Genomic DNA, 18,661 nt, shown 5'->3' with positions numbered 1-18,661 from the left:
GGTTAATTTATTTCTTAGACAAATACAGGTTAATGGTGAATAAAGGTTTATTTTGTAATTTGTATTTTCATTTTCCCTTAATGATGGAATTCGCTATAACCAACTTTTTATCTAATTTATTTACAACCTGCATGTGTGTTCATTTGGTGGAAAATATGTATAAGTAACCGAACAAATTGTTACCTGCAATCCAAAACACCGAGATAAATGTGCATTGAATTACAAGTGGTGAGTCAATAATAAAATTAAGTTGCTTTGATTAGCTTATTGGTTTCCAATACAGGTAAATATTTTGAACATATCTAATCAAATGTTTATGCATGAGTTTGTAACTGTGAAAACAGTGTGTGGAAAGCACTGAGAGAGTGGTCGATGTGTATGGCTCCGTTTCAATACTTTTATTTGAATATTAAATAATTAACGATTACTAATTATTTTTATTGTTCATATTTTAAACTTTGGTTTACCCTCTAGGTGAACTTTCCACACTCTTTATTTCCAAATACGATAACACTGTAGTCTACTTTTATTAGCCTTAAAAAAAACAACATTTTAGGGTGTTGCGGACAACAGGTACAAAAAGCTAAATCACACATAGATATTTGTTTTGAAAAAGGTAAATTACTAATGTTAACGTCTATAAAGTTATTAAATTATCACATGATATATAGATGTGTCCATTAACATTACGTGTTTCAAGTTAAATTTATCCGTCGGCGTTTGTAGAAAAACTTGGTTACTCTCACATCTAGTTAATCTTGACATTATCTAGAGTTGTTGTTTTATATAACTATCAAAACTTGAAGCTTGGTTCAAATACACCCATAGGCAGATTATCTTTCTAAGAAGAAAGGATGGATTAAATACAGAATTCTCGAAAAATACCATATTGCGATAAAGTTATTCTGTTATTATATTGCTTTCAGTAGTTTTCAAGAGAGACAGTGTAGATATAGATTCTTTATTGGTTTTGTGCCTTTTAATTTAGGTGTAAGCTCTCAATGAAAACTCCTGAACACAGCTAGCTTTTTTCTGGGCTTCCGCAAGGAACTGTAGAAGAGGATAACGGATAGGGTCGAAACGCAGCAGTTTTCCCAACAGGCTACCGCAAAGATATATTACAAACGTACAGCGCTTCTCGTCGCTAGCAATCAGAAGGCTTCATACGCGCTGTGAGATAGAACGTCACGTTGCATTGCCTGTTCCGAACCCTCGTAGGTCCACCCAGAACTGTTGGTTCGTAATCCACCACCTGGGGAAAGAAAACTGTAGTCAACATAATGTGTGATTACATTAACACGTGATTTTCATGTTGGGTTTCTTTTCTTTTTTTTTAGTATTAATGGATTATTGAAATAATTATTTTTCGTGTTTATTTTGTTCTTGGAATTCAAAGTTTCCATTTGCGTTGAATTACACAAATATGAAACTTCGTGTAAAGTAGTTTTCAAATGGAACTGCTTTAAAACTGAACCATCTATGTGAGTAACGAATGGTAGATTGTGAAATGTGTATATAAATTACTTGAAAGAGTTTTACAACACAAACACAAAAAGTTTTAGAACAAAAACACAAAATATTTTCCACGATGCCTGTACTTGCCAGTAGTATGACAGCAACTGGTGTTTTCTGGGCATGTTTCTCTCTAGCTTCTGCCATTCTGAACTGTGCTGGTTTCTACCTCCCTTTCTGGCTCCAGGGTGCGTTGTTCAACTCCACGGAAGTATCGTTTGGTTCCTTCCGCCGATGTAGTTATCCACAAATGAAAGAGGACGGTGAAGTTGAAATGGTTCGAGAGTGCGGCCGCTACACAACTTTCCAGGATATTCCCAGTATTTCGTGGCAAATCACCACGGTTACGGTGGGAGTAGGGGCGGCCACCTCTCTCTTGGTAGCTTTTACGGCACTAGCTGCGTGCTGCGTGACGGACGTAGTGACCAAAAGGACAGCACGTGCTTTGGGGCTGGTTCAGGTTATAACGGGTGAGTACATTACATGTCTTGATCATACACCATCTGACAGAACTTTAAAACAAAATGGGTTTCCTGTATTAGAAGTAAAACTCGGTAATTATACTGTTAATACTTTATGCAAGAAGGACATTACTGAATTCTATGATGTGATACGATATGTTTTAAAAATGCAAACAAGACTATATAAGATAAGCTTTTCTGTACAAGGATTCTAAATCTAAAACACTAAATCGAGGACTCTTTGTTTGTTTTTTATTTAGCACGTAGCTATACAACGGATTAACTGTACTGTATCAGAACTCGATTTATGAGTAACGAAGCCTAGAATTTGGCGAGCAATACAAATTTGGTAGTTTTTTCCTATAATACTTCGTTGTATAGTGTAACATACCTCATGATAAACCTCAACCAACCTCAAAGGCAAAACAGATAAAATAAAACTGATAACCAGATTTCAAAAAATAAATCATAGCGTATATCGAAATCTTATAAGACAAATTGTAATAGAATATGACTCTTCAAGGGTGTTTCTGAAAAAGAAAATCACATTTATGTATTTAGAGAAAATATGTTACATGTCTTAATAAAACGCTATGATTATAAAATAATATGTCGATTCCACATGCGAAAATCAAAACTGACATTCATTCTGTGAAGGTATTCTGAAGTCTTCAGAAGAAAGGACTGAGAAATGGTAAATCAGATGGAAGATTTCGATACAAATCAATAAATAGGCTCCCAAATGTTTTACTAAAATTTAGTCATAAAACCAAAATTAATTTTAGTCAAATGTGAGAAAATTATAAAATCAGCTTAATCATATCTCAACGGCATCTGCCAAATAAAACTAGTTCAGATCCTCAGTGCAGTAAAGAAAATTAGAAAAACGGTCTTCCGATATTATCAGTCACGAGTCCAAGTAAATGAGCGCCTTTCCCCAATAGTGAAGACTTACAATACTAAAAACCAGGTCTCGAACTTCATTGTTGGATAAAAACAAATCTAAGTATTTAAAGGAAGTAAGTATCTTCTTATGCAAAACGTATTTATTATAAGTTACTCATAGTATAATATTTTTAGTTACAACGATCCAGATTTGTCTCTGTCCAGCTATGAGGCTCCAACAAAATAAATCTGTATTTTTTTCTGGAGCTCCGACCATACGATTCCTATTTCTAAAATAGTAAGTTTAAAATAGCCACACTTGTGTAATTCTTTAAATACAAGCATAATTTAATAACAAATGAACATTTCTATTCGAATAATAATGAATTGAGTATTGACATATTTATGTTTTCCAGCTGTTGGAAAAGAGTTCCCTAAGTGGATATTATTTATTTGGTTAGTGAGAGATTGTCCAATGATATATTTTATTTTTATTACATTTTTGCTATTAGTGTACAAATAGTTCAATGTTTATGTTATGCATCGTTTCACATAATTCCTGACTTCCACATGTTTCCTCTTCGTACTGTAGCTAGAAGGTAATGTGTGATTGGAAAGAAGCTGGTAGCCAATTATTGAGGGTATTTGAAAGAAATGTCCTGTCTTTGCAAGGTTCGCTCACAAATGAAGGCAGAAAAGATAAAAACGAAAGAGAAAGAAATAGAGTGGGGTTTAAAAGTCACGAAAATGGACACTTTTATGTTTTGTTAAGCTTGTGAAAAACAAAATCTTCTATGTGATTGTTTTTCCAGTTTAATATTTAGCTTCATATGTTTCACCCAGTGACAGCTGTCAGTATTTTTTATCGGCGGTTAGTAACAAAGATATGGCTTCTCTTTCACATATCTCTCCTTGTACTCATAAAAAGGGTGTCTTAAATTTCCCTTTTTCGTGCCAATCAGTGGCTCAGTGAAAAATCTGTGGTCTTTTACGCAAACAATTGGTTTTCGATGCATGTGGTAGGCACAGAACAGATATCAAATTGTGTAGCTTAATCACCAACGACAAAACAATTTTTAGTTGGATTACACTAATAGTTACCAGACTTGATATATTAAAATATGTTTGATTGTTTACTGATTTGACCACCTTGGTATCAAAACCCAATTTTTAGTGTTATAAGTTTTCGAGTTGCCGGTGATTCATTGTGGGGCAAAATATTTTAAATTTGGAAAGTTTTTGTATGAATTATCTTTTATAATATTTGATAAACTCAGGTTAGTTCCTTAAACAACAATGCAAAAGATGTGTATAAAACTTTTATAAAACTCGCATTGTCGATAATTATTTTCAAGAATAAAAAAATCCGAACAAAACAGGGTAATTTATTTTCTGTCTGTATTGTTTTAATGCTGTAAAGCTTTTAAATAGAATATTGTGAGCATTTTATTTGTAACTCCTAACTTCCTGTGTTTTCTGAACTTTCAATTTATATTCAAATGAGCTAAGTGTGGTTCGTGGTGATAAACAAGTCATTTACTAAAAGGATAGCTTATAACGTGGAAACATTTTACGTTCCGTATACTGAGCGTCAAAACGAAACTAGAGATGCTGCATTTTGGAGGTCTTTTGTGTGTGAGTAAAACTTAAGATATCTACAGTAAGTTTGCACATACAAAGGTTCAGCTCCAACTATGACAAACCTTTTCAATAGTTTTTTCTCGAATACCAGTATTTATTTATGGTTAACTTGCTGTGGTATTTGATGTTCATCAATAATTCTTCTTAACCTAAATAACAACAATCAAAACATCATGTTCAACTTGTCATTCTGAAGGCAGTTGTCTAATAAAAATTACTTTCTGTTTTTCTCCCTGACTTATGGCACATAAATTGCTTGAAATACCTCATGTTTTGATCAGTACAAAAGAAACAAAAAAAAATTTGCTAAATGTCCCATGCTATTTTTGTCAGTAAATATCTTAACTATGTTCCTGCTGGTTTATCTTGAAATGAAGATCTATTTTATGCATTGTTCTGTAGAACACATATTCACTCAAAATAGCAATAAATTACTTGAGTAGAATTTTGTAGGCCAGAGGCGAATCCGAAATTTTTCTGAGTTCGTCTTTTATCATAAAAACACACTCCGCCCTTTATAGCTGTGGGCGTGCATTTCAGTCAAATGAGAATTAGATCAAGATTTGGCAATGGGTGCTGCCTTCCTTATGCTCAAACAGTTTAATTTAGGGACAGTTGTTCACAGGTACCAGTGATGTAAGTTTGCGTGAGAATTGTATGCCAAACTAATACGCAGAACACATGCTAATAGAATATGATACCAAAAACATTTCCCGCATTGCGCACTTGGCTAATTACGTTGACTGTTCTTTGTTCAGGTTGCTGAAATCATACTAAGAACAGAGTATATTCTTACTCAACGGAGAAAAGCAGCAAACGTTTTCAAAATTGCCATTTCTGTCTATACAGAAAACACTATTGTTAGTTTGTAATTAAGCAAAAAGCTACTGAATGGGCTATTTGTACTCTGCCAACCACGTGTATCGAAACCCAATTTCTAACGTTGCAAGGCTGCATACATGCTGCTCTTCCACTGGGGGGCGCTATTTCAGAAACGTTAGAAAGTAAGAAACAACCACAATTTTCATATGTATTGAGAGAAAAGGAAAATTTAACAAGTGTTTCTTCTCTATTGCTTTTTCACCTTATTAAATCCAACTGTCAGGAACTTCAAGGGTTTCCAGGATTTAAATGCAGGTATTCGGTTAATTATTATTTTTAAAATTCTCACAGTTTACTGTGTTTTTAAAATTAAAAAAAAACTTAATGAAAATTAAAACAATTGTTCAAGCCAGCGGCTGAATGATATTCTTTGATAAATCGACTGATAGCGTGATTTGCATCTTTTACCGTTGGTGTATGTGTGCGTGTTTTCTTATAGCAAAGCCACATCAGGCTACATGATGAGTTCACCGAGGGGAATCGAATCCCATGATTTTAGCGTTGTAAATCCATAGACTTTCCGTTGTACCAGCGGTAAACCAGTTGGCGTAAATCCGACCTCCACATTTTGTAGATCATGGATATATTATAACTGCGACGATCCACTTCCATAATTCAATAAGACAAGTTGCCAGTTGATGCTATCTTCCTTCTGCATATCAGTTAAAAATTAGGAACGTCTAGCGCAGGTAACCCTTGTGTAGCTTTATTTACACAAATATTCGAAACAACCAACAGTGATAAGCTTTTAATTTGCTTTAATCATCAGGATAGTGTATAACGTACCGAAATATAAACCTCCACGATTTAGCCGAAACCTAAATTGTAAGATAAAATATCGTCAAGCGATTGCCTAGACTCTAAAGTAAGACTAGTTTATATATATATATATATATATGAGAACACAAATCGTATGCATATACATTATCAGTATTAAAAATATTTAATTCGTTCTACAGTAAATCGTAGAAATTACATAATCACTAATGAATCAATAATTTTATCCGCATACAATACCAGAGATAGTTACACTTAACAACACTTCTTCCAAAGTGTTGCCATCTTAAAGAGTTTTGTTACAAGTGGAAAAAAATGATGTTTTATTTTCATTTGCTAAAAGAAGACAGACTATGAAGTGCGAATAAGAGATAACGCTAGGAGATGATGTTCCTCGATGGTCATCAATTTTCCTTTATCTGTCGATAAAACGTTTTGTTTGTGTTTTATATTGTAACAACGACTGCGTCAGGAATCTTAAAATCTATTTTTTTTGTTCCATCTCATGTTCTCTATAGAAAATATTGATTTAGTTTTTGTTCTTGCACGAGTCAAGTAAGACTGTTTCGTATTGGATGATTGGTTTTTGCGGCTAAGGCCATCATTACCTGAATGATAACCAAACAAAAATAGCTTTGGGCCTGTTTGTAATGGTTCGAGCGTATCGTGTATAGAACTCAATGAACGTACTAAAGAAGCGTTTGATGAACAGATAGCGAAACACAGAGAATGTTCTAGATCTCTTGTGTAACCGTATAAACTTATTTAGTGTTCACTTGAAAAGAGAGGCAAAAAAAAATTAATTAATCCCGCTGTTGAAAATAAATCATTTAAGAATTCCATGTTATCGAAATAGATGGTTCTCCTTTAAACAGCTGTACGTCTTTGGTAGTAAGTTGATGAAACCAGTTGTGTTAGAAGAACCCACTGAATCGTTTGAAAGCAGTCGCTTAGTTAATAACTTTCATTAAGTTATTATTATTTAAATTACCAAAAGTTCATTTTTTCGCTCGATCGTTTATAAATGATAACATTTTTGTTTAAACGAAATGTTTACAGAATATGATTTCTGAAAGCATCATAAGATTATGGTGACGAATAAAAGATGTTGTGTATATATATATATATATCGGATGTATTCTTTTTCCTGTAGGTCACATTATTTGTAAAAAAATAAACGAATTTGGTTTGTTTGGAATTTTGCGCAAAGCTACACGAAGGCTATCTGCACTAGCCGTCCCTAATTTAGCAGTGTAAGACTAGTCATCACCACCCACCGCCAACTATTGGGCTACTCTTTTGCCAACAAATAGTTGGACTGACCGTAACATTATAAGGCTCCCACGGTTGAAAGGGCGAAAATGTTTGATGTGACAGAGATTCGAACCCGCGACCCTCAGATTACGAGTCGAGTGCTTTAACCACCTGGCCTAAACGAATTTGATAAAGTACTTATGAACACAAAGTAGCTTTTGACTCAAATGTCAATTACGAGGCGATTTGTTCTATGGATTGCATTTTAATTACATCATTTAGTTGGCTTTTTTATTAATGTATCCTAAATTATTATCTGTCATATTATCTTTCACACGTATTTTGAGAACTTTTAATGTCACATGGAAAAACATGGCATGTGCAAGGTTTTCATGTTACCGATTTTGGTGTAAAATCGTAACGATCTATGACGGAATTAATTTTCACTTTTCTTGTACTACTCATCATATATATATATATATATATATTTCTCCCTGTCCTTTATCTATCTCACACACACGAACAAACACGAAAAACAAGAAATAATGAGGTTGTTTTTAAAGGCACAAGTAGGGAGCAGCATGCTAATGAGAAACGTATTAGAAGCAGCACACTAGAAAATAAGTGAATTGTTTTAGCTTAGATATGCATAGAAATGATAAAGAACGACTTTCAAGAGTTTCAGGCATATATAAGTTATCAAAAGACATGCAAACATACATGCTCGTAAACCTACTAGAAATATTAGAAGGCTTTCAGTCAAATCGCATGTAGATGTTTAGTAAATGACATTAAAATGAGAATAAACTTATTGATCTTTGAAGTTACTCTTCGCTAGGTAATATAGTGCAAACTAAAATACACGGTGTACCCTGTAAGCTAGAGAAACTGCTTGGTTTGGTTTTGTAATACTCAGACGAAACTAAGATATTTCATGGAAATTTGTGGATCAGATCTCATGAAGATTTTAACGGTTCATGCATATTATGCTTATTAATTCATAAGATCTAATTTAGCTGATAGTAGCTCTAAATATTTCGATGATTCCAAGATTATAAAACTGGTACTAATTCGGTATTTAGTGGATAACTGCTTGACTAAATCTGCATTTGGAAATGTGAAGCTACTTCACAACGAACAGTCCTAAAATCGCTCGACCCAGACATCGTTAAAGTTGTCTTACAATGAGTTAATTGGCTTTTTTTTTTTTGCTTTGAATTTCGCGCAAAGCTACTCGAGGGCTATCTGCGCTAGTCGTCCGTAATTTAAAAGTGTAAGACTAGAGGGAAGGCACCACCCACCGCCAACTCTCGGGCTACTTTTTTACCAACAAATAGTGGGAATAACCGTCACATTATAACGCCCCCACGGCTGAAAGAGCGAGCATGTTTGGTGCAATCGGAATTCGAACCCTCGACCCTCGGATTACGAGCCGAACACCTTAACACACATGACCATGCTGGGCCATGAGCTAATTGGAACTAAGTCTAAACTAAAGAGGTCCGGCCTGGCCAGGTGTTGAGGGTCACTCCATACGCAATTTGAGGGTCGCGGGTTTGAGTTCCTGTCACATCAAACATTATTGCCCATTTAGTCGTGAAGGCGTTATTATGTGACGGTGAATCCCACTATTCGTTGGTGAAAGAGTATCTCAAGAGTTGGCAGTGGGTGATGACTACTAGCTGCCATCCCTCTAGTCTTATACTGCTAAATTATACTGCTAGCGCTGGTAGTTTTCGTGTGGTTTTGAGCGAAATTCAAAAACAAACAAATCAAACTAAGGTGCAGCGTTATATTCAGGTTATAAGCATTCACATTGTATAACTAGCTTCATATATTAAGCAATCATAAGAACACTTTATTGTTTCAAAGTCATGGTAACATCTTGACTTCTTTGGTCCTAATATTTCCGGTACTTATAGATAAACCTCGCACCACAAGTTTGTTAAAATAGTGATACATAAGCAATTTGTTTTTATTTATAGCTTTGAATATTTGTTTTTTACAGTTTACAAGGATGTTTGGCATTTTCTTAGTATATCTCAAAAAAGCGTAGGATCAAGTATCACTGTAACTTTCATAAACAAAAAATATATGGGATAAAAATGTGGACAGAAATATTATATGTCGGTCTAAACGTTTTAATTCTACTTTGCTTTGAAAGAGATTTGGGTTAGGTTATCGGTGTTTTTGTTCCTGTATATGTGTTTTCAAGAATAAATTCTACGTTATATAACTGGCGCTTAACGTGAGAATACTATAAAAGTGACCGACAAATCTCACTATTCATTAAAAGTTAGTGGAAGGTGATGCTGTCTTCCTCTCTGTTACTTCAAATTAGGGACAGCTAGCGCAGATAAATCTCGAGTAGTTTTGCGCGAAAGTTAACAAAACAAACTTAAGTGGAAGCTACATTTCACAATTGCTACCTGTCTTCATTTTTGAACTTTGAATTCTTACTAGTTGTTTCAGTAAATTCCATCATGGTTGCACATACATTTAGCGCTGTCAAACTAAAAAATGTTTGTTTTATTAAATACCGATATATGCAATTTGTATAACGAGACAGATTCTATGGACATCCTAAACGAATGATTAGAAAAACAAGCAATTTTATCTGACACCTGTTAAAAGATGCGTAATTTAGAATTTCACCTGTTACAACAAAACATTTGCCAAAATATATATTATGATGAAATATAACATCAAATAGTGTCTGTAACGTTATATCAATTCACATTAAAATTCACTATTTTGTTGGTCCTTTTTGTCCTCTAATAACCTTTGCAAGACGAGGTGGCATGCCGTGAATAAAGTTATTGATGTAATCCACTATGACTTCATCTCAACTTTTCACTAGAAGGCGCTGCAACTCAGCTAGAGTATTTTGTTTAGGGCTGTGGTTAGCAATTTTCCGGATCAGTTCTGCCCAACAGTCCTCAATAGAATTACAGTCTAGATACTTTGCTAACCATAGCAAGTTTTGATATTCTCCTGGTCGAAATAATCTCGTCCTATACGGGCATTTTGGCAGAGATATTGTTAATCTAGAACACAAAGCTATTGCCAAACATTGTCTTAGAATATGGCAGAAATACTGTCTTCATATAAAACCTGCAGGAAGAACAAATGACATTTACCTCGAGGGTATGAAAAGCAGTTTTTCCACCACAATTAATAGCTGTCCAAACACATGCTGGACCATCTCCTGCGGGAAAGACAGTTTCCCTCATTTGTTCTCCAGATAAACTACGAACACTAATCATATCATCAGCTTTAACAAGCCGGAAACAAAACACATATGAAAAGGTACGACGCCAATGTCCTGAGTGTACGTTGGCTGCTGTCTTACCCAAATAAGTGTAACAGTAATTCTGGTCAATACCAGTTTGGAGATAGCCTTTCTTGCAAAATAACTTTCTTTGATCCGTCTCATGCCATTTCTGTTGTATGGCTTTGCAAAGCTTCTTTCATCCTTGACATGTTAAGCTGCTCAAAACACTGTAATTTCAGACAGTAGCTTTTCTGCGTCTACCAGATGACTTTCCGTGAAGCAACGTTTCCAGTCATCCTATGATGTTTCAGGATCTTGAACACAGTAAACTATGACACCTGCTGTTTGTTTCGTACAATTTCTGGACAGACTAGCAATCTAAAGTCCTATAACTTCTGGTACATGACAAGACATGACTCTACACCAAATACAGAGAAACTGTCTGAGCAAAGCGTTGATTTTTTATACAAAACAGGTGCGTATGTGTATTTTTGTGAATAAATGGTTAAAACAACTTATATAGACTAGAATAACAACTGGTACATAATTTTTTCCGATCATACGTTATCTTCATTGTTACTGCTTTGGTATTTACTCAATAATTACTCTATGTATGTAGAAAATAACATCAATATAGAACTGTATGAAAACATTTTGGCCACGACTTTATATACCTTTGATTATTGGAATCAAAATAAAAATAATAATTTTCTTGGATCCAATGTATAGACAGAGAAATAATAATTTGTTCTAAACAATAGCATATATAGAAATAATAATTTTGCAGTAAACAATGACTATATAAAGAAGTAATCATTTCGCTGTAAACAATAACTGCATAAAGAAATATTAATTCTGTTCTAATCCATGATTATATGAAGAAATAATAATTTTGCTGTAAATACTGACTATATCAAGAAATAATAATTTTGTTGTAGAGAATGACTATATTGAAAATAAATAATTTGTTTATGAACGATGATCTACAGTACTGTGCAAAAGTGTTAAGACAAGAGAATATTTTGTCATTATTTCCATTTTATGGGGCTAATACTTCTATGTTATAACAGAATGTAAATTTCAACATTATAGTATAGCTTCGAGCCAGGTTGGGAATACTCATAATTCTTTAGAATTCCCATTTGCTTGTATCAAGGGCATGTCGTAATGGTTCAGGTTGAATGAGCATGCTGATCAAATTTAGGGTATAAAATACCTGTCATGGTACCAAATGCAGTTTGGTAATTATAGAGAAAGAATATAGGATAGAGCTAGTATATGGTCCCAATACTAGAAGAAATCAATTTAACAGTACTCCACAAATACATCTTGATAAAAGCAGTGTTCAACACTATATATTAAGCTTTGTTGTTATGCCACGGCCCAGAAAGCGTAGAGGATTGTCAATAGAGCAGAGAGGTCATATAAAAGCGATCTGGTAAATTGCTGAAGACTTGAAGCACTTCAAAAACATTGTGAAACCAAGACAGATAAATTTGAAAATATGAAAGGAAGAGACATAGCATCTAAACTCAATGATATTGATGTTAAGTATCAACTCTTTTACTAATAAAACAGAGAACAACATTTCAGCCTACTTAGGTCATCTTCAGACCAACAAAGAGAGGTGTGTTAATTGAAGATGACCTAAGAAGGTCGAAACGTTGTTCTCTGCTTTATTTATTAATACCCATACCAGCCATACTGAGATGTGTTATAAAACAATTAGTTTCACCATAGACTCTTAGGGAAAAAAATCGTTTTCAAGAAATATATTTTTTAATCTATGTAATCGCAGTAATAGTATGTGAATATGTGAAAAATTAAGCTTTTAAGAACAGTGACTTAACGTCCAAGTACGTATACTTATATATACGTTTTAAAGTATAAGCCTTCTTCTAATCGGGGCCCGGTATAGCCAGGTGATTAAGGTACTCGTTTCGTAATCTGAGGGTCGCGGGTTCGAATTCCCGTCACACCAAACATGCCCTTTCAGCTGTGGGGGCGTTATAATGTAACGGTCAATTCCACTATTCGTTGGTAAAAGAGTAGCCCAAGAGTTGGCAGTGGGTGGTGATGACTAGCTGCTTTCCTTCTAGTCTTACACTGCTAAATTAGGGACGGCTAGCGCAGATAGCCCTCGTGTAGCTTTGCGCAAAATTAAAAAAAAAACAACCCAAAACAAACAAGATTCTAATCGTCGATTCTATTTTTCACCTTCACGTTAAAAGAGCCACGAGTAATCTAACATAACGAAGCAGTTGCGACTGAAAATAAACAACTGGTGCTAGCAAAAAAGAATAAATTAACTGAGACGCTAAAATTGACACGCCTAAATTAAGACCTTGAAATTATATTGCCACAAACATGAATTAATCAACTTTAAAACTAATTACTTTTAAAGGTATTATATGCATTCATCGCGTTTCAATAGCAGCAGCTGAACTTTATATTTTTAGTACCCCTTAATTTGAAACTGACAGTAAAGTCCATAATAAAAGAATATCGGATTCTCTGTTGATATTTTATTTTTCATCACAGTATTCGTTTGTTTGTTTGTTTTTAATTCCGCACAAAGCTACACTAGGGCTATCTACGCTAGACGTTCCTAATTTAGCGGCCCGGCATGGCCAGGTGGTTAAGGCACTCGACTCGTAATCCGAGGGTCGCAGGTTCAAATCCCCGCCACACCAAACATGCCCGACCCTTCAGTCGTGTGAGCGTTATAATGTGATGGTCAATCCTACTATTCGTTGGCTAAAGGGTAGCCCAAAAGTTTGTAGTGGGTGGTGATGACTAACTGCTTTCCCCCTGGTCTTACACTGCTAAATTAGGGACGACTAACGCAGATAGCCCTCGTGTAGCTTCGCGCGAAATTCAAAACAAACCAAACCCTAATTTAGCAGTGTAAGATCAGAGTTTAAAAATAAAGAAAGGTGCAGCGGTAATTCTACGGATTTACAACACTAAAAATCAGGTGTTCGATTCCCCCCAGTGCACTCAGCAGATAACCCGACGTGGCTTTGCTTTAATAAAGCACACACACATGTTTAATACAAGAAAACAGTTAATATTTTGTATGCTCCCTTTTGCTTTAATAACTGCAGACAGTCTCTTAGGTATATTTGAGACATATTTAACTGAACTATTCACTGGATGTTTACTACAAATATCTTTTATACACTCCCATAAAGTTTCTATTTTGATTTGTCAAGTTCTTAATGTATCAAGTCCCAGATCTGCTTAATTGGGTTGAGATCGGGCTTCAGTGGGGGCCTTTGTAACATTTAAATTACTCCAGCAGATTTTATTCTTAGCTAAATAATCTCTGAATAGGTTTGGTGAGTGTTTTGGGTCATTACATTTTTGATAGTTGAATCCTTTACCAATAATACGCAAAACACTGGGTGTACCATGATGGATCAGAATCTGATGGTATTTTCGTTGGTCCATTTTTTTTCCATCTATTTTGAAATATTTCCTGTCGTTTCATCAGAAAAAATACCCCCAAACCATCACACTCCTTCCCCCGTGTTAAAAATAATAAGACACTTGAAATTATTTTAGGTAGAATTAAAATAAATTAATCTATGATACCTTTTTAAATTTTTATTAGCTATATCTTTGTGAACCATCAATAACAAGAGTGGGGCAGACATATACTCAATTCAGTTTTATTAAGAATCACGATCGTTACCAGCCTAAACTGAAATTGAAATTATTTTAGGCAGGATTAGAGTAAATTAATTTATAAGACCTTGGACATTGTCAATACATCAACCGAAACTGTTTGATTTCCTAAATCCAAAACTGTACGTAAATCTCAAATTGGCCAAGAGATGATGGAGCTATGAGATAAAAGTTCACATTTGAAAAAAATAACAACAACGTCATAGTTGTGTTATGAGCCACTATGTCACTGCTAAAACCTGAAGAAAAAAGCAACTAACTGCAACTTCATGTTTTAAATAACTATTAAATAATAACTTAAACAGGATGTTCTTGATAACTTTTGTACTAAAATTACTGTCACACGTAATACAACATAAATAAATAAAACTAATTAAGGAACAGTGGAAACTTAACGGAAATAGTAGTGGTAACGTTAACATTGTCTACTTATTTGTAATAGTGTCTTTTTCTCATCTCAGAAGGAAATTATGCCTTACAGTTTTGCTGGAGAAAAACTATTAATCGTATTTTTTTTTACAAATATAAAATTTAGTATGGAGGAATTTTATTAATAACCATCTATTCAATGACAGTAACGTCTTTTACACACAATATTAAAGAGTGTGGTAAATCTAATCGCTTACGGTTTTAACGAAGTTAACCAATTTTATATTCTATGGCCCAGCATGGCCAGGTGGGTTAAGGGGTTCGACTCGTAATCTGAGGGTCGCGGGTTCGAATCCTCGTCGCACCAAACATGCCCTCTCAGCCGTGGGGGCGTCCTAATGTTACGGTCAATCCCACTATTTGTTGGTAAAAGAGTAGCCCAATAGTTGGCGGTGGGTCGTGATGACTAGCTGCCTTTTCTCTAGTCTTACACTGCTAAATTAAGGACGGCTAGCGCAGATAGCCCTCGAGTAGCTTTGCGCGAAATTCAAAAATAAACAAACAGATTATATTCTATATTAATACAACGATGGTTCAGCAACAAATTTAGAGATTTAAAATAATATAATTATAATAATACAATTCAGCCAACGTAGTCTCTTTGTTGTTTTTTAAATTAAGCATAAAGCTACAGAAGGGACTGTCTGCTCTCTGCCCACCATGTATATCGAAACCCAGCTTCTAGCGATGTAAGTCTGCAGACATGCCGCTTTGCCAATGGGGGTCACGTAGTCTATTTGTAGCTTTGTGTTAAAATAATGACTAAATACAAAACCATTTTAAAATGCTGTATAAAAACAGAAGTGGTATATACTTGTATAACAAGTTACAAGCTGTAACTTTAATATTGTGGTTCCAAATTCATCAGTTAATTCATTAAACATAATTAGAAGAGAAGCAAAATCAATAAACAACTGAGCAGATTCGTAATATTTTAAAAATAGTAATTATTGAGAAACATCAGGATACTTTTAAAATTATGTATGACTTATATAACAGTCAAAATGAGAAAATTAACGTATAGTAAACTAATGAATATGAATTATAGCACTTATTTAAATCTCTCTTAATTTCTTAATTTTAATAGCATTTGAGTACAAAAAACTTCAAATAATCATCCCATTTCCGGAAATATTAATTCCAGTCATTATTGAAACAGAATATTACACAGAAGATTTAATTTGAGTGATGCATCATATTGTAATAAAAACTTAGATAAATATTTATTGTTGGTGACTGTTGATTCAATTACCATATTTACTGGTATTATTTGTTTGAAAAGTCTGCATGCTAATGAATATTAATTTGGAAAGAAAAACCCCAAATTCTTAATATTATAGCTCAGGTATTCTTGAACTGTAAAACCCTGTAAACCCTGGTTTACTAAATATACCACAAATACCATTGAAGTTTTTAATTATTAGTGTTGTAGTGTTTTCTTTTTCATTTCGAACAGTATTTGTTATCTGTTAAATTTTAGCTACCTGGCGAATAGGGATTTTGAGTTTTTCACTCCAATAATAGAAGATTTTGGATTGACACAGTTTGAGAATTGTAGCTGAAGAGCTGTATTACTGTACTATTATTTTTCATAACAGTAATTATGTTCTGTTAATTTTTAGCTCTCTGACAAAGTAATTTTATATTGTTCACTCTCACAAAAGGGAATCGTGGATTGATACATTTTTTAAAATTTCTTGCTGTTGTTGTTTTTCTTAATTTAGTGCAAAGCTACACAAGTGCCATCTACACTAGCCGTTCCTAATTTAGCAGTGTAAGACTAGAGGGAAAGCAGCTAGTAATTATCACCCATCGCCAACTCTTGGGTTACTCTTTTACTAACTAATAGTGGTCTTGACAGTCACTTTATAACGCCCCCACAGCTACAAGGGCGAGCATGTTTGGTGTGACGGGGATTCGAACACACAGCTCTTAGGTTGCGAGTCGAGTGTCTTAACCACCTGGCTATGCTGGGTCAAAATCTTTGGTCCGGTCTTCCTAATTTTCCGCTAACTGATTACAACGTATATAAAATGAATTCTAGATTTTGTGGGAGCTGTTTAAAAAAACAAATATAACATATTTTACAAAAGGCAGAAGCAGTGTTTTAAAACTATTAAACTATTATATTGTTAATAATAGTTTACGTTGTTATGGTTGTTGGTTTGAAAGTAAAACTTAATTTCGCTGAAGCGTTTAGAGTGTCATAGCCGCTTGGTATTATTTTAGTTTATTTGATTCGCATGAGAAATGGCATTGTAACACATATATATACCTAAACACGGTAGGTAACAGATTCTAAGAGAAGGACGTTAGGGAGACAAACTGAATAAAAAACAAAGATAATCGTGACAAAGCCATGAAATTCAAACAAAATGTAATCAAAATAACTTTCATTTTACTGGACTTTAACATACCCTATAATCAGACAGGAGTAGTCCATTGAAGTCAAAACTCTGTTGCGCCTACACTACCTAAAATGCTATTGAAACATATTATGCTACTTACCTCGAATATTTCTGTATATTATCCTACATCAAACACTCCCTTTTCATTGTTGTGCTTTAGTTTTCCTTTTTTTGTATACAACCGGAAGTGCGTCACTAGTTGTCTAAAGAGTGTGAACCAATCTTTACAGCGTTATTGCTAAGCGTTAATGAAATCATTATATGTAATAGTTTTCGAAATTTTAGTACATCTGATATTACAGATATCTAAGGCTTTTATCTTAAATTTAATCTTATCTGTCATATAATAGGTAGATAGATAGCGTTGCACATTATATTAAAACGATTTTGAATATGCAAATAAGCGAAGCTCGTGAAAACCCCAATTTATATATAATTGAGGTTGAACAAAATGTCTCAGAACTACGTTTTTGTACTGTTTACCAAAATGTAGGCAGTGTGATGCTTCCAAAAATTGATCGAGTTTGATAACATTATGTAACTGTCCTATCCGATTCAAAATATTCACTCAGATCATATAAACTTGTTAAGGTTGGGAATATGGATCAACTTGAGTAAGAAGGACCCATCTTCAACAAGACTTATAACAAGTTGTATCATAGCCATGTTAAGCAGAGTGCTGTTGTCTGTTGTTTTTTTTATAACAGGCGTGAATCAACGATAGAAACGTTAATATCAAAAGCTGTTCACGTGCTCCATACAAAAGTATGCAACATAATAACAGAAGAATCTTGTCTGGAAGAGTGACAAAGGTCAGTATACACAAGCTTCTTTCATGAAGTATACATTTAACTGTCCAAGCCTTAAGCAGCTAGAGAAAGTAAGGGACTTCCCACTATTCTAAGACACGCTAGGTCACAGTAGATATGCAGTTCTGCGCAATTTAATTGTTGAAATGAATTCTGAAAAAAACATCGTCCTCGTACATTTCATGGCTCATGGAAAGTCAAAAGGTTTGCTTTAACATGGTCGTGTTATGACTGAGTCTTTTGCGAAGGAAACTACACGGCAAGGTTATTACCAAGAAGCACGGTTGTCAGGTAGAGCATGTCATGACGTAGCGATGTGGACTGTAACAACGTGATAAGCCTCCAAAACTGTTTTATTATAACGTACTCAATTTTCGTATTATTATTTCTTAAATCGACTCTTTCTATTTCATTATTATGCTAATACGTCTATAATATCTGTGTTTGTTTATAAATATGTGATAAATCGTTAATCGTGAATGATGTGTTTCGTAATAGAAGGAGCATTTTCGTCACTAACTTTCAACAAATTCTCAGAAGAGAAAAACAATATTGCGTAATCCAGACTTTTGGAAGTCTTATTTTGAATTATATATATAAAAAAAAACTTGTATGCATTCGTGCAGCACTTTCAACAAA

General features: G+C 34.2%; 1 protein-coding gene across 2 annotated transcripts in view; it reads left to right on the top strand.

The window, feature by feature from the left end:
- Nucleotides 1-993: 993 nt before the first annotated feature.
- Nucleotides 994-18,661, top strand: part of LOC143237707 (LHFPL tetraspan subfamily member 6 protein-like) — a 73,321-nt gene continuing 55,653 nt past the window's right edge. For both annotated transcript variants that reach the window (XR_013020201.1, XM_076477233.1), the window contains exon 1: nucleotides 994-1,982. Coding sequence is in view for 1 of the 2 variants with exons in the window: in XM_076477233.1 (XP_076333348.1) it covers nucleotides 1,589-1,982 (394 nt within the window). In the remaining variant the exon portion in view is untranslated. The remainder of the gene's footprint in view (nucleotides 1,983-18,661) is intronic.

Source organism: Tachypleus tridentatus, chromosome 13, assembly GCF_004210375.1.
Source record: "Tachypleus tridentatus isolate NWPU-2018 chromosome 13, ASM421037v1, whole genome shotgun sequence".
Classification (NCBI taxonomy): domain Eukaryota; kingdom Metazoa; phylum Arthropoda; class Merostomata; order Xiphosura; family Limulidae; genus Tachypleus; species Tachypleus tridentatus.
Note: the sequence above shows the minus strand (reverse complement) of the source record. Positions and strands in the feature narration are given on the sequence as shown.